The 17,737-nt window shown below is 40.7% G+C and overlaps 1 protein-coding gene across 8 annotated transcripts in view; it reads right to left on the reverse strand.

Annotated features, from left to right (window-relative positions):
- PPFIA1 (PTPRF interacting protein alpha 1) overlaps positions 1–11,050 on the reverse strand; it is a 54,282-nt gene extending 43,232 nt beyond the window's left edge. For 2 of the 8 annotated variants that reach the window (XM_017826743.1, XM_017826738.1), the window contains exons 1-3: positions 10,208–11,050; positions 9,486–9,575; positions 8,836–9,099 (exon numbers count right to left, since the gene is read on the reverse strand). In XM_017826743.1, the coding sequence (XP_017682232.1) occupies positions 8,836–9,099; positions 9,486–9,506 (285 nt within the window). In that variant the 5' untranslated portion in view covers positions 9,507–9,575; positions 10,208–11,050. Of the gene's footprint in view, positions 1–438; positions 605–637; positions 823–8,835; positions 9,106–9,485; positions 9,576–10,207 lie in introns of those variants that run through there. The other 6 variants (XM_017826744.1, XM_017826739.1, XM_017826742.1 and 3 more) reach the window with 5 other exon arrangements.
- Between the last annotated feature and the right edge of the window lie 6,687 nt (positions 11,051–17,737).

A 17,737-nucleotide genomic window follows, 5' to 3' on the forward strand; every position in this document is an offset into this window, starting at 1 on the left:
AAAAAGGACAGTTTCTTTCCTGCATGGACAAGCAGTGAGAGCTAAAATCCTAAAAAGTTGCTCCATTTCCACTTTACATTAAATAAAGCAATTCCAGAGTTCTTGAAACAAAGACTCAACTTTTGGAAGATTATGGTCTCCAAAGACCACTCTGAAAACTCAAGAACTGTGTGTTCTAAAATAAATAAATTACTAGAGGCACCTGCAACATAAAGCTAAAAGAATGTTATAACCTTCCAAGCCCTTCCCTATGAAGTACAAAAAGGTGATAATACTGTATGAAAAATATATTACTCAGGAATAAAAAAAAAAAAAAATTCACAATCGTATCCCAAGGCATCCCTGAAATTATCTAAACCAAACTTTTAGTCATTCACCCAAATGTAGTAGAGCAAACAGAGAGAGCTTTGAAAGGATAATCTGAAATTAGGAGTTTACCTTCCACATGCATAAACATATAGAAACCCCAACCAGGTTCACCCACACATCCAGTATCACACTGCACACATGCTCTGCTGTTCCTGTCGCTCTCTCAGGTGCAGGGTCATCCTTTATATCCATAATAAGATTATCTGAAGAAATTTCAGTACTATGGGTAAATCTTAACAAAACAATCTCATTTAGATTTTTAAATCACCTTTGATTTATATCAGAAGTTTTTTACTTCTGGGTTTCCAAAGTAGTCCATGTCCTAAATCCCCAGTAGAAGGAAGAACAGTAGAATGTTAAATATGAAATTCCAGAGTTCAGCTTCCCATTGGGAACAGCCAATCCACAAGCACAAATTACAGTGAAAAGCACAGCCAGTAACAGAATTTAGGTCCAGTGCTGTTCATTAACAGGTGAAAGAGCCCCAGGAATCCCAGCATGTTAGCTTGCAGATTTCCCAATTCTGGACAGGAGTGCAAAAAAAAAAAACCAAAACCCGAGAGTTTTGACTGTAACATTCTATTGGCAAAAGTATATATTGCTAAATTGTTTGTGACAGGCTCACATAAAACAATTGAGACCCCACAACTCAAACTCACAAATGCACAATTTAAACCCTGCCATTGATAAGAATTCCTTTCCCTTTTCCCCCAATTCTCCTTTTTTAAATTTATTTTGTTTTGCACAGAGAGAAAACTTCCATATCAAGCATTCTTTGAAGCACACAATAAAACAAGAAATTCTGCTTTCAGATATCTCTCCTCCTTTTCATGACTGTACTTGAAAATTCAGAAATCATACTAAAACAGCTTAATAAAACTGGTGACTACTTATTGAGCTAACAATTTATGTTCCTCCTTGAGTGACCCCTCTCTACATAAAAGAAATTTCAGCCTTTACACCAAGGATTTTGGTGGCCAAACCTCAAATTTTATATGCATTTATGTGGGAGGTAGGATTAAAAAAAGCAACCATTGTGCTTCAGAATATTTCTATACAATTAGATACAAAATTCTATGATGTTCTAGCAATAGGAGTAAGGCACAACACAGCTCAGAGCATACCCAGAGAGAAGAACAAATTAAAAATTAAACTAAAAAAAAAAAATAAATAATAATTAATAAATAAAATAAAATTAAATTAGAAAAATAAATGAAGAGCTGCCCATTTTCCTATCACAATAAATAAAAAATGCTTATTTCCTAAGTGGAAGTTCTTTTTACCCTTTAATACAACTCAAAGGATACATATATCAAATTTTCCAAGCTTTTTTCCACATGGTCCTTGAAACAAGTGATGGTCCTTGTTTAAAATCTGTCCTGAAGATAACTATTTATACACTGGCAGTGTAAGGACCTTTTTATTTAGGAATCACAGAATCCTAGAATGGTTTGGGTTGGAAGGGACCTTAAAGACCATCTCATTTCACCCCCTGCCCATGGCACTTCCACTAGTCCAGGTTGTTCAGAGCCCCATCCAACCTGGCATTCAATCTTGTGCACTTGCCTTATCTTGGTGCACTTCATGGAATTTCTAAAACAAAATACTCATTCTGAGTATTTATATCTCTGATAGCATAACCAGAAGACAGATGACCTATAGGAAAAGATGCTGCCTGCTCTTATTCATATATATCCATTAATAGTCATCCTATATTTCAGATCTAACAAAAATTATATTTCTGTTTATCTCCTATCCTCACAAAACATACCCTGAGTAGAAAACATGAACATAAACACATAAGCAAAGCTCAAGGCCACTGTGGAACAGCAAATGAACAGATTAAGCAACAAAGCTTCTCTTTTTAAAAAAGTAGGAACAGGCCACAGAGCCTTGTCAGGCCAAACAGAAGAAAAGGAGCTGATTTTCAGCAGAGCTTACATGAAACAAAAGGTAAAGTCTGAAACAGATAAAGGTCATAGGCAAAAAACCCAAGTTAACCAACTATTCCCAACAACTTACAGAGAACCTAGAGGAAAACAACACATCAGAATGAAAGTGAGCATGAACCTTAACTTGGCATCACAGTATTCCAACCCTGAATATCCAACTAGGAGAGCAATCTCCTCAAGTGACCCACAGATATGTATTCAGCTCACTACACCATCATCTGAAGTTCACAAAATGTGGAAACAGCATTTCCCTGAGCCTCTGTGAAAAAGTCAAGTTGAACAAAAAACTCAGCTCCATTCGGCAGCAAAATAATAATTCCTCTCTCAGCCCTGGAGAATGGGAAAATATTTTTCCTGGCAAGAACTGCCACACATTTACACTTGGAGAATCCATAGGCAGGCTCCAAAAAAAAATCCACTCAGAAAATTCTGAACACCTAGATTACCTGACTCACACAACACACATTTATCCCTTCTCAGTGTCTGTGGCTTGAGATCCATATACACAAGAGATTACAATAAGCATTTTCTAATATATGTCAACAGATTCCAGTCACCCTTACAGACTTAAAGTGACTTAAGCTGCCTAAATTGCCAAAAGCAGCTTACAGGAAGACCTCTGTCATATTCCTATAAGCTGGAAAATAAAAAAAAATAAAAATAAAAAAAAAAAAAAAAATCCCAAAATTGAAGTGTGAAATACATTAATGCAGTTTTGAGACGCAGAGAAAAAAGTTACTAATCAGACAGTTAAAACGTTCTCTCCCAAGAATCAAGTTCTCTAACAACACTGTTATTATAATTTGTTAATTATATATCAAAACACAAACGTGTCCTCTTGATTCCAAGTTCAAAATCTGTAGTGAGTAAAACCAACATTCACCCCTGCTAAATAAACATCAGAAAGGACAAACCAAGGTCTCGGGCCACTGGACATTAAAACACTAAGAATTTGTAAGGGGGTGGGGAATTGTATTCTTAATTCATATGTAAGAAAAAATGCCAAAAGGTGTTCTTTTTTTTATATAGCCACATAGAATCTTTAAGTCTTGCTACTAAACCTCTTCAAAGCAGTTTTTAGTTACACTTCTAAAAAGAGCTGAGAAAAATACAAGGTTGCAGAGGAAGAATTCTCAGAATACCAAAATACACACTCCCTGTTGTACCAGAGGCTACAGACAAGTTACCACTGATGAGCATATATGTGAAGTTCATCTGGTTCTAAATACAGAACATATTTTTAAAACACTTTGTTTTGATTATAGCTCTTTTAACCCAAACTTATATCCAGCCTGTTTGTTAGACTACAGCAAACCAAGCATTAATAAACCCATTGTCAGATATTTGTACATAGTAGCTGAGGAATAGGCAAAAATAACCACTAGCTCATCTTTCAGGGCCTCATTCACTATTAAAAACAAGTAAAAAGCATTTCTTGTGTAGTCACCAAAACATTTTTCCTACATATAAATGAAGGAAAATGAAACCAATAGTTTCAGACTTCATAAAATCTGCTTATTACAGAGATAAATGGGACATCATAACACCACTAAAATTCATCCTCAAGTACAAGACAACCTAAAATTAATTCCAAGTTTAATCTAGCTAAAAGGTCTATTTATAAAAAAGAAAACTTAAATTAAAAGCACAGTATAAACAGAAAGTTGCTAACAATAGGCAAACAGATGTGTGCTGGGCAGGGGTGAGATGTTTCAAACAACGAACCCAAATATATTTAAATGAGAAACTAAAAAGTCAGAACCAATGCTGGAGACTTGGTCCTCAGTGTACTCCACTAGATTATTTAAGTGTAGCTTAAATAATTTATACATTATTTAAGTGTATACTTTCAGATAACTTCATAGTCTGAAGATTTTAGGCAAAAGTTGGCTGTTTCCACACTCTGCAAAGAAAGAAATGTCAGGGAAGCTGAGGTTTATTGATACAGTCAGTGAAGAATTCTGAATATTAACTCCTATCTCCATCTTGACTTAAACTGCAAAGTCAGATCCATCCAGTAATTTAGCAAGGTTTAGCAACTGAAACTCAACACAGACAAGATTAAAATGTCAGTTGTCTGAAAATGCAACAGTCATGTCTTTGCTGTCAGAAGGGGATGACAGAAGTGGAGGATACATTTGCCCTGACATACAGTTACACATCTGAGATCCCTTTGGATCTCCACCATTTCTGAACTCACAGTGCTCTGCTGATATTAATGGCTGGTATTTAGAGGTCAGCAACAGTTCTTGCCAGAGTAAGAAGTAAAAGCCATGTCAGCTCAAGGCTGAACATCTGTGAATACTGGAAATGGAGCTGCACTTCCAATGCTGAGAAAATTTCAGCCTCTGCAGAGTTTGGCAAGGCCTTTGCTTAATGCACTTTCTGCAACTGTGTTCTTCAAATTATGTACAATTCAAAACCTCACTTATACATCTGTGACATCCATTACTTAAAACTTGCCTGGAGGAAATCCAAGTACCACTGTTAATAAAATGGCAACTAAATCCTTCAGTCCATCATTACAAAACTACACGAGGGCAGTCTCTGGACCAAGTGTTTTGGTATTTCTGACATGTGAGGCAATGAACAGAATTTCTGAGATGGTCTGAGGAAGATCACTCTATAGAGACATACCTGAATTTAAATAACATAATTAATATAAACTGACACTATTTTTAACTGAAGCGTGAAGTAGTGATAAACTATTCACTATGGGTAGAAAGCAACTAAAAATGACCTGCTGTGGACTCATTTTAAAATTATCATCTGATGAGCAACCTGGTAAAGCCAAATCAAAATTATAGGTAGTTTTTTTTTCCACATTTAACTCCATATTAAAGCGCTCTTACTTACATACAGCACCTGACCGAAAGTTCTCATCTGCTCCTATATAGACATTACTGAACATGACCATCACAAATGCAGAAAAAACTATTTTGCTTGCCTTGCATAGAAATAAAAATGATAAATTTAAAATCAAAATATTAGAGGTGCAAGATTAAGATGAATCTTAAGTGTTGCTGCATTACAGAAGCATATTATTTGTACATCAGCTTATAAAATTCTTAACATACACATTGAAATTTTCATCCTGATGAAGCTGTTGTGAATTCTACTGTGTTTTTACTTGTGACAGGCATCAGAGTCACTGTAAATTAAACTCTAGTCTCCTTCATCCAAAACAAGCATCTTGTTTTCATTCACAGAAATATCCACATGAAATTCCACCAGCAAAATGAACCCTGGCCTGCAACACCCTGATAGCAAGAACTGGTACTCACTTAGACCTCTCTACCTTAGGTTCAAAATTTAACTTTTAAATACAGTAGCATCCTGGATGTCTCACAGATTAATTTATAAATTTGAAACCTTGAATTTGGTAGAATACACTCTACAAGGCACATAAAAGGCATAATTAAATCCACTAAGACCATAATTGGAATCATAACTGAATGTGTTTACATTAAAGTTCCATAAGCTCTCCAACTAAAAAGCTCAGTTTTTTCTGTGAAAAATTCTGGAAAGAATAAAATTAAGTTCTTGCACAGCAATTTGATTCTTCAAGTTCATCTTCCAAGGTCAGAGTACAGTTGGACTGGGGTAATGCGTAATAGCAGGTAACTCCCAGAAAACAAAAAGCATTGCCAAGAATCAAGGTATTTTATCAAGGTACTGGTGATTATTTCATTTTCAGCTGTCCATAAAAAGGAAAAAAAGGGTAGTTTTACTTTGCATAAATGTAACAGATTAAGCTCATCTATATCATATTAAAATATTCTTCTCTCGGTGAATTAAACATCCCCAACAAAAGGCATTTTACTCTAAATATCTGTCCCAGGTTTATGTGAACTAGAACTGATGTCTAAAATCCCTACCTGCCCACCACACTAAGTGTGCTAGAAAAGTCTGCTCCTCTGAGGCTTCAGAAAATGTGTATCACTGCTACAGAAAAAAACTCTGCATTTGCTTTTATAATCTACCAGATGTGCAAATACCCAAGTACTAATTTGCCATTTTGTAATTCACTATATACACACCAGTCTGAGCCTCTTTCTTACACACAGAAGCTCAGTGAATGTAAGGAGTTGATACAGGGATTCCATCAGAAATTCAGTGTGTTCATACTAAAAGCAGAGAAACAGTTTTGCTATAGAAGAAATCCAGCATTCCTTTTTTATATTTTATACAAGGATTTTTCATCAGTATCAGAGCAGTCTAAAACTGGCTGATTCAGCTAAAAACATAAATCAGGAAAAGTGAACATATAAACAATTCAGTTCAACATTCATTAAGTTAAAGCACTCTAAAATCAACTACAAAGACTTCTTACAAGTCAAGTCTGAGGGAGAAATAACACTTTGGTTACACAGTGATTTAGCAATTATACCGGTCTTTGTACAACTCCTTAAATTGAACTTCACAGATCTACTAAATTGAAAACAACTATCATGATTAAAAAAAATTAAATATGTACACAACTATCCCTTTTTTCCTGAAAAAATATAACACATCTGTCAATAAATTTAAAGTTATCCTGTTTCCACCCTTCTTGAAATTCATAGTCAAACAATGGGCCATACTTGAAAAAAAACTCTCAGCTCAAAATAATTAACAAAAAACTGTGAATAGTTTCAAATATTAGTCACCACAGTTTTGACAGTGAACACATATTAGCATTTCAAAAAAATATTGTTTCACCTCATCAGAAATTTACACCTATGAAGTAACTGACATGACTCTACCATAACAACAACAAAAATTTGTCAAATACAGCAGTTACTGCTGATTGTAGCAATAATAATAAAATACTTCTTACTCTTCAAAGCACCATCAGTTGTCACCTTCCACAATAAGCCAAGCCCCACTGAGGACAAAAGTGGCAGTTTCACAGTATGAAAACAGTACTTTTAACAGAATCTACAAAAATCCATACACTGCTGTGCATTTAGAGAAAATTGCAGTAAAATTTCTCTCTCTGAACAGACTTGCTTTTCCTACAGATTTCACAGGAAGCCATCCAATTATGACATTCTTGAAAGCGGAAACTGTTTATTAATCTTTTAGAAATGTTTAGAAAGAGATGTTTACATGTAAGTAGCTTACTAGATTTAGGAAAGAAAGCTGAGAACAGAAAAGGGGAACAGCACAGTTTAGAATTTGGGTGATTCTACTCAGCCACAAATGCAAGTGTAACAGTTTCCAGGTCACACAACTGGTTAATGGCATCCATTAATGCAGTAGACCTGACACAGAGGCTGAAGAGAAGCCACAGTTATTACAACAAAAAACCAAAGAAACGATTTTTGCCTGCAGCACATGATTTAACATAGGCAACAGCAAAAGTTGGAAACTTCTCCTTTCGGATTTCCATCACACCACTGAAACACAACTAGATTAACATGTATAACTTTTTTTTGTTTCTATTCCTCGGTAATTGCCGGGACCAATTACGACACCAAGAGTCACACAGTGATTACATTATAATAAGAAAGTGAAACACAAGAGTTTAAAACTACTGTTTTAAAGGGTATAAACACTAACTACAATATATTTAAGGATATGTAAACATTTGTAAAAGTATTAACATCATTGTGACACTGGGGACATGCTAGAAAGCACAAGGCTATCAACAGTTAACCAACACCTAAAGCAGCCTCTGCTCTGCTTTGCCTACAACTAAATGCTTCTCAACATGCTCAAAGTTCAGTTTGTACTATTTTTAACCAGAAAGGATAAAACCCAAGAAGTTCTGTAGGCACCAATCACCATTCCTAACTATGTTCCTTACATAACAAACTTAGCACCACAGGCCACGTGCTGGTGCACTGCATCCTCCAAGTCAGGAATTAGAAACTCCTAACAGGACAAAAAAAAAAAAAAACAACAAATCCAAACTTTTCAAAAGTAACTAAATGGGTTGAACAACACACTCAGACTCCTACATTGCCATGACAACTCAGCATGTATTCACAAGATATCAGTCTTCACCTTTTCAAGTTTTAAGTCAAAAGTCCATAATAGTGTCAGAATGGCCTATATGGAATATTCATAGAATACCAGAATGGTTTGGGTTGGAAGGGACCTTAAAGACCATCTCGTTGCAAGCCCCCCTTGAACACCTTTCATTCGACCAGGAATCAATTCTTCAGCACATGATTTAATCAGACAGTTAGAAACAGCATTAAAGAAATAATAGTGACGGAAGTCCGTCAAGTACTGTGAAACAAAAGGATGTCAATACAATGTAGATACAACTTCATACTCATCCTAAGCCAAAGAAATTCCATCAACTGGGAAAGGACACTGGAGGGAAACGGCTGCCATGCTTTGCTTTTGTACCTTTCTCAAAGTGAGTAAGCACCAACAGACACTTCAGGATAGTCTTAAGCCAGATTCATCCTCCTCTAACACAACCTGACTCTTCAGCAAATTAAACACATAAAAAGCCAACAAAACACCACAAAGAATACAGAAATTATGGAAAGGTACCTTCCTTTCAAGATGTCCATACCTGTGGGAGTGCAGTATTGAGCTGTCTTTGCAAGGAATCTCTCTCATGACCGACTTCATGCAGCTTGCCCTGGGTCAGTGCCAGGGTCTCCTGAGTTTCCCTCAGTGTTTCCAGGAGGCGATCCCTTTCTTCCAACATGGACACCATTAACTGCTCAAAATGGGAATCAGCATCTGACTGTAATGGGGAACCTGAACCGTGGCCTCCATTTCCCCCAGCGGGAATCTCGGCCTCACTGATGGTTGGCATCACCTCACACATCATCTTGAAATGAAACGAAACAAAGACCGTAAAGTCGAGTTAAACAGATCTAAACAGGCATTTTGAGTGCTGCCCATAATACCCACTTAGCTTTTCCCCATGATAGAATCAGCAAGGGCTGCCAACACCTCAGTGTTTGCCACTGTTTCATTAAGGCTGAGAAAAGGTAACACAGTCAATTTAATCAAGGCATCACTTCGTAATGAGAATCTTGTGACTTCTTGCAAAACCAGATTTTTACAGCCACGTTTCAAAGTGTGATCTCATTTTAATGGATTTATATTTCTGTCAGGAGTGAACTGCTGCCGAGATCTTTAAGAAAAAAACCACAAAGATAAGGCATGCAGCTTGCCCCCCAAAATTATACACTTAACCCAGTAACTGCTTACACTGCACATTTTGAGAATCATTATCTGTTCCTTCCAATGCTTCAAACGTATAAAGATCACATCTAAAACAGTACTTTGAGCTTTTGTTGGCTGCAGAAAGTTTACGGTGAAAGTGATACATGTAAATGAGAGGTAAATCCGAATAGTCCAATTCAGGAGATAAAACATGTGAAGGAAGATAAAAGCAAAAAAAATCATTACAAAGTAGTAGCAGCTGTCAATGTGGATAACAAAAGGAAAGGTAAGCAAAAATAATTAAAGGCAGAGAATGAACACAGTTAAAATAATGCAAATGTAAGCACCGTACTACTGTTAAAACTGGGAGGACTTTTTAGAGGCTCTAACAGATCCTTACCAGAGCTAAGGCATCAAGTTTTTAAATAAGCATGGAAAAAAACCCACTAATATAATTACTGCACACTCTCACTGAACCACTAAGACTTCTCTAGTTCTTCAGACAGCGTCTCTCACCATCACACACCTACAAGAACATAAGGCACATCAGAAAAAGCAGTTCTCTCAACCTCTCAGGTGGCACGAACTTTGTTCTCAGCCTTATATTTCATACCCATATCTGAACATTTTAAAGAACAACTAAACTCATTCTGAGTTACTGTGAGTCCTCTCTATCCCCTGAAAGACTTGGAACGGTCTGAGATGCTTTGTAACGCTTTCATGCATGACTACGATAAGCCCTGTATTTTCCCCACTACGCTATTTACCTTGCTCAATAAAACAAAAAGGCTTGGAAGACAGGCCCCAGGTTTCCTGCAGTACCAGTTCTTCTCTGTTTTAGCAGTTTTCTGTTACCTCCCAAAACCTTTCGGCTTGCAAAGCATCCATTCAGCTCCAGTCCAATGTCTGTTTAAGCGAAACACCCCGTGCACATGAAAAGAAATAAACCTGCCGAGGAAAGAGCAGATCCAGTAAAAAGCAGCAGCAGCTTCAGCCAACTCGCCAAGTCCCCGAAACAGAAGAATGTTAAAATAAACTGCCTCAGCTTCCCATCCCTGTATTACTGGCCCACAGGTCCTGCAACAGCTGGGATGGAGGAATCATGTGCTGAGAAAACAACAAAAAAAAAGTAGTCCGATGCAGCGGTGCAAGAAGCTTCAATTAGTTCTTTGCTCATAAATTCCACTCAGGTCACAATCGCATTATTAAACACCGTGCGGACAGTAGGGGAAAAAAACAGCACGGGCTTTCTTGCGGAGGATTTGGAAAAGCCTCCCTTGTTTTCTCTCCTGTTAATTCCAACGGGAGGCTCTCCTTCCAATTCCCTGGGTCTTAGTTCAAACATTTATAATCCCAACAGCGAGGCGCCGGTGCCACTTCGGAGAAAAGGCGAGGAGAGGTGGGGGGAAGACCTGTTGTTTCCTAGTCCCGCACCGCGGGTCGGTTCCGCAGGCGATGCTTCCACACTGAGATATCCAGCAGAGGGGAAAGAAAAGAACCGGGAGGGCGCGCGGACTGGGGCAGAAGAGTGGGACGAGCGTCGGAGGGCCCGGCGAACAAAGCTGCGGGCGGCGGGGCTCTGCTGCTCCCCCGCCCGCCACGGGCAGCGCCGGCCGGGCCTCCCTCTTCCCTTCTCCCTATTTCCCCCCTCCCTCGCTCCCCGCCGGAGGCCCCAGCACAGCCCGCAGCGAGCCCGGCGCGGAGGCCCCGGCGAGCGCTCCCTCCCTCCCACCCCTACCGAGCGGCGGGGGAGCGTCCCCTCGGCCCGGGCCCGGCTCCGCCCGCTGCGCCCGTGGCGGTCGGCGAGGGGCTCTCCCGCACCGGGTGAAGGGGCGGCACAAGCCCGCGAAGCCCCGATGGCCGCGGTAACGCTGCCAGTGCCACACCGAGCGCCGCCTCTGCCTCCTCCCGCCGCTCCCAGCGCACTCCGCGGCTCCGCAGCAATCACGGCGGCGCCCACAATGCACCGCGCGGCGCGCCCGCTCCTGCCCCGTTCACTCCCTCCCCACCCGCCCCGCTAGCGGGGGTTCGAGACCCGCGCCCCCCGCTCCTGCCACACAAGCGATAGTCCCGCCGTCCACGGTGCCCGCCCGGGGAGGGAGGCGGGCTCGCTGAGGGATGAGAAAAGGGCAAGGCTGGAGGAGTCAGCGCGGCGTGTGCCAGTTTCCCCGCAGTCGCAGCCCGTGGCGGGGCCTGCGTGTCGCGGCAGGGCCCGGCCAGGCGGGGCTGCGGCTCCCGCCGCGGGCAGCGCGATCAGAGGGGAAGCCGGGGATGGGTCTCATTGTCCCAACCCGCTCCCGTCGCCTCAGTGTGCCCTCTCGGCCTTGGCCTGCACCCATCGCCTCAGCTCCGCTCAGAATCACAGGATCAACTGGGTTGGAAAAGACCTCTGGGGTCATCAAGTCCAACCTACGACCCAACACCACCTTGTCAACCAGATCGTGGCACTGAGTGCCACATCCAGTCTTTCCTTAAACACCTTCAGGGGTGGTGACTCCACCACCTCCCTGGGCAGCCTGTTCCAATGCCCGCTCCTTTTGTGAAGAACTTCTTCCTAATGTCCAACCTAAACCTCCCCCAGTGAAGCTTGTGTCCTCTTGTCCTACTGCTGGTTGACTAGGAAAAGAGACCAACCCTCACCAGGCTCCAACCTCCTTTCAGGGAGTTGTAGAGAGTGATGAGATCTCCCCTGAGCATCCTTCTCTCCAGGCTAAACAACCCCAGCTCCCTCAGCCACTCCTTGAAGGACTTGTGCTCTGGACCCTTCACCAGCCTCGTTGCCCTTCTCTGGACCTGCTCCAGCACCTCAACATCCTTCCTAAATAGAGGGGCCCAGAACTGGACACAGCACTCGAGGTGCGGCCTCACCAGTGGTGAGTACAGGGGAAGAATCACTTCCCTGGTCCTGCTGGCCACACTATTCCTGATACAGGCCAGGTGCCGTTGGCCTTTTTGGCCACCTGGGCACACTCCTATGCCTGTGTGCAGTCTACAGTAACTGAAAGTGGATCAATGGAGGGCCAGGACTTGGAATGCCACAAATAAAACTGAATAATCAGATCTTTGCATAATGCTCTGTACTGCACTTAATACACATGAAATAATAAAGTCAAGAGAACTCTCAGGTTCTGCAAGTACCAAAATATTTCTCAGCATTCCTATTTACTTTGTAGGACAAGGAAAAGAGTTTCCTTTTTTATTTCCTCCTGGGCATGTAATACAGGATATACTGTATGACATGAACAGCACCAGCGGCTCAGTTCTTTTTAATTAAATGAGTGTGATGTCTCTTTTGTAAGTCCAGTGAGAGGTCTGGCTCCCTGTCCATGTCATTCAGTGAGATGTAACACTTGGAGTTGTGTCTAGAAAGAGCCATACATACATCAGCTGACAGCAGAATAATCAGTTCAGAGACCCAGGTTAAATATCTCCCCACTCCTTGCACCTTAAAACCACCTGATGAAATTCAAACAAAGGCTGTTAAAAATGGGATGGGGGAAGAGGGAAAGGTTTTCCTTTCCTGTCACATGATAAATTAGATCCTAATGTTTATCCAAGCTCAGCAAAACAGCAACCTCTTCCTGCCAGAGAGTGTTGCAGGGTGAGATGTTGAGGTCCGGCAGCTCTGAGGACAAACACCTGCTGCCACCAGCAAGGAAGAGCTGTCCACCAGAAGGTGAAGGAGCAAAGCACTTCTCTGTTTGCTTCCCCCACTGCTTTCTCTGCCCACTGAGTGCTTTATGCTTCATTTGTGCTGAGGTTTCCTTTGTGAGCCTCGAAGCCACCCTGCTTGAGCACAAAACCTCCACTGAAAATAGTCCAAGAGTGCCTACGCATTTTTTTCCCCTGTGAGTCAAGCTGACGGTACCTTATTTACTTCTTATCCTTTACAGATGACTTAATGACTTAGCAGCAAAATGCATTCTGAACACATTTCATACCAAAATGAACAGATGAAAGAAAAGGGCTTTTGCCAACAGCACTGATTATCCTTTTGTCAGTAGATATATGTGACCTGGACCATTCTGTTACTGTAACAAATGTCTCCAGAGGTTGCTAGACAGAGGAAACACTTTGCCTGAGGGAGAAGGAATGAGAGGGGAAGAGGCTGGAAGGTGGCCTATAGAGAAGAGGACACAGGTAATTAATGGTTATGCCCATAAGGGCACTGGTAAAAGTGTCAGCCCTTTGGCAATAGAAGCTGTGACTTCTAGAAACAGGGCCTTGACACAGTTCTTAAGATTGACGTTTTATTTGTATAATATGGGTCTACATGGATGTGTGTTGGATTTAGGCAGGTGTAAATCAAATCAGAATTGGCTGCTCTGAAATTTAAGAGGGTTTTTGAGTTGGATTTACTCCCTCTGATTGGAAGAAAAATCTCCACAAAGCACACACAAACCTGGAGTTGACCAGATGAACCTACACAATTTATTTTAATGGGAATCCTACCTATGTCAAGATCATAAATATTTTTTTAATTCAGCTGCTATTCCTGCAACCAAAACCACATATGCCCACTCAAGTCCAAACCTGCTGAACTAGAAAAGGTTTTCAGCTTAGTTGCAGCTTCAGTTGTGCAATTTGCAGTTTAGAATTATTGCGGCTCTTGTCTTTTTTGTATGGATTTACAGCAGCAGAAATCCGCTTGAGCTAGAAAGGATTTCTAAAGCCAAGTACCATTTATTTCAATATGAAGTGAAATATACCCATGATACCTAATACAAACGTAGTACATTCACTTAGTGTAGATTGATTTCAGCACATCTTCAAATAGTTTATAACTATCATGAAAGATATTGACCTAAAAGCGCATTCAGTTGTAAGTTCAGGGCAATAGATTTGCATATTATTTAGCTATCCATTTTGAAAAAAAAATATTTTTAGGAAAGGCCACATTCATGTGGCATAGTTGTGAATAATATTGGAAGAAGAAACTGGAGTCAAGGATTCAGAACCAGCTATGATAATGCAACTCCTGCCCAACTAGAACCGGTTTGGATACATTCCACCTGGCTGACCACCTACATCATGAACCCATTGACCCTCGGTTTCCTCTGTAATCAGTGGAGCAAGGGAGCCACTCCATGGGAGTGATTCAGATCTTTGGTGTGGTCCATGAATCACCTGCTCAAGATGCTTGTCTCTTCTCGTTGACTCCAGAGGGAGCCCAGGGCAGCTGGACTCTTGCCTTGGGAGCCGAGGTCGGATGCCTAACCCAGCATGAGATGAATTTGGATGCTGGGTACGTGTGAGATCAGCACAGCTTGTTTGTAGGAAAAATGGATGTGAGCGTCCACAAGATTAAGCAGGGCTGTTATTGCTGGAGATTTAGCAGCTCACGGTTTGTCTGCTGTGTTAATTTTCACTGGTCTGCAGTTAAATTACTGCATTTGCAAGGCTTGAGCCTCAGAGCTCCAGAGCCATGGCAATATCTCAGGATAGACAATCACAGAAGTATAGAATGGTTGGGGTTGAAAGGGACCTTAAAGATCCCATGGGCAGGGACACTTTCCACTCGACTAGGTTGCTCAGAGCCCCATTCCAGCCTGGCCTCAAATGCCTCCAGGGATGGGAGAGTCCACAACCTCTCTGAGCAACCTGTTCCACCCTTAAAGAATTTATTTCTTATGTCTAATCTAAACCCACCCTCCTTCATCTTAAGGTCATTCCCTTTGTCCTATCATTCCATGCCCTTTTGAAAAGTCCCTCTCCAGCTCTCTTAAAGCCCTTTAGGCATTGGAAGGGGCTCTAAGGTCTCCATGGAGCCTTCTCTTCTCCAGGATGAACACCTCCAACTCTCTCAGCCTGTCTTCATACCAAGAAAAAAGAATGGTGTTATTTTTTATTCAAAAAATATATTCTTCCTGTCCTCACACACGTTGATCCCAGAGTAAGCTCTACAGAGCCTTTTACCTGTTTACTTCACGAGATTCCAAGAGAGAACAGGAATTGGTTTCTAGGCGGATCATTTCAAAATTGAGGCTTCAGCTTTCAGAGTGTTTTGAGACCTGGTAAGAGAAAAACAAAATTGAGAGATTTTATTGTTTTAATAATATATGTAATAAACTTTATAAATAGTCTGACTACGGTAAAAAGGATTTGCATGTGAAGTAATACTTCTGTTTCTGTAAATCGGAGTCTGAAGGAAAAAAATAGGGGTTTTTTTTCACTTTATCTGCTATGTAAAGGCTCCTGCTGTTTCAAGTGGCTTTGGAGTAGGCACTAGGCAAAGTGGACCATGATTTCTATGTACTCAGGATCCTCTATTATTAGTCCTTCATACTGTAATAAAGTAGATAAAAGCATTTAAAAAATAAAGAGATCTCAAATAGCACTTAAGCCTATTTTTAATCCTTAACTGACTAGATTTCAAGTGATAACATACCTTTCATTACTTGCACAAAATTGTATGCAGCAATCACTGCCTTCGTTATTGAGTTGCATGTTGTATTGTGAAGATAATAATGTTGGGAAGGTATTAGTCCCAAATCATATGTGTGCAAACAAGGCGAAAGGATTTTTCTGTGCAACCAGCTTCAGCTTATAGGCAAGTGAAAATGTAAATAACACTTTCAGTGAATCACCAGTTTATGTATGAGTTAAATGTTTATTTTCACCACTTTAGAACTCTCCACTGTCTTCACAGTATTCACTGAAAATATTAACTTGATAAAATGAATTGGCTGAGACGGTGACTAAAAACCAACATGGCCTCAAAATGAAGTCATAAAGCAAACTGCAACAGATAAAAATTTTTAAAACTATATACACTTGCAATGGCAACTATGTGTTTCACAAAAAAAATCTCCAATTTCAAGGTAAACCTAAGGCTCAGGTGAAATTGTCTGCCAATAGATACAGTGTGTTAAACTGCTATCAAAGTTAATTTCCCAGTAATATTTCCTGTTCTGATTAATAGCAATTCTGCCTAGGCAACCAAGTCATTTAAAACTAAATTTCACCTTTGGCATTTGGAGAAGAAGGTTACATGATGTGACATGAAAATAAGTAGAGGTATAAGCCATATGATAGTAAACATTCAGCTCAGACCACCTACCAGGAGCCTTAAGCAGCAGAGTGACATTTAAAAGCAATCAGAATCAGAAGAAAACCTTCAGGGAAAACAGACAATGCTTTATAAAAAGCAGCTCTGCGTTTGCCAGAGGGAAAAACCAAGACCTTTAGGAATAGTGCTCAAGTCAACTTGAAATAAATATTAAGAAAATAATGGAAGTACAGTAAGTATTTTAAAGGAAATTCCTTCCCCACGCTTGCTTCTGTATTGACATGTCCTTACCCTTCAGTGTTGTAGCTGCACCACAAAGTTTGCACTGCTCTGACTGCCACTAGCAAATATAATTATACAACTGAAAGGTCCCTCATGCCTGTCAACATGTAAGAGCTGCAAGTGGTCTCATCCTTAGCTTTTGAAGAAACACCAAGACTTAGAGCAAAATTCCCTGCAAATCTATAAACCCAGGGCATGCAGCACATAACCCAGGAGAGATGTGGAGTCGGGAGGAGATCCTGGAGTGCCTCGCAGAGAGGGCAGGATGCCAAGCAGCACCCTCTCCAAGGTCAACAGGAATGGGAGCTGCCTTTGCACTGTGTATGGGTTATCCCTACTGCTGGACTCAAATTGCCCTTAAAGTGAGGCAGTTTCAGGGTTCCTGTCTGAAATTATAATTTTAGTGCTGCTAAGATATCCTGGTTTTGAGATTAATGTGTTACGGGTGTCTAAGTCCTTATTGAAGTATCTTTTTTAACAATGAATAAAAACACAATGAGGCCTCGTGTCCCTTCTTGGCTTGCCATGGGCAGAGTGTCTGTTACTAATTTGGCCAAATTTACCTTCCCTCTACACAGAAATCTCCTCTGTAAAACGTATGGTCAGAGAGCATGTGAAATATTTAAAAACAGATAAACGCCCATGGAATTAAAAGTTTAAGGGATCCAGTGCAATCAGCATGCACAGCATACCTTTGCTGAAAAGGCGGTGTACTTCGGTAAAGTCTGCTCTGTCAGTGTTACTAATCAACATGTACAATGCTTTCATCTTCCAGAGAGAATACCTAATGCTCCTGAACTTCAATAGCAATTGCTCAGTTATACAACCGAAGTGGCCAAGCTCTGCATCCTCTTTTAGAAAACAAATAGCAAGAGCTGTCCAGATTCAGGTATCTACTACTGAGCAGGACTAACATTAGAAACTGAAGCTAAGCACAAACACCACAGCTCAAATTGCCAACTTTAACTGGAGTCAGACTTTATATGTCTGTTCATATAGGTTGTGC

Source organism: Lepidothrix coronata, unplaced genomic scaffold, assembly GCF_001604755.1.
Source record: "Lepidothrix coronata isolate B3197 unplaced genomic scaffold, Lepidothrix_coronata-1.0 Scaffold130, whole genome shotgun sequence".
NCBI lineage: Eukaryota > Metazoa > Chordata > Aves > Passeriformes > Pipridae > Lepidothrix > Lepidothrix coronata.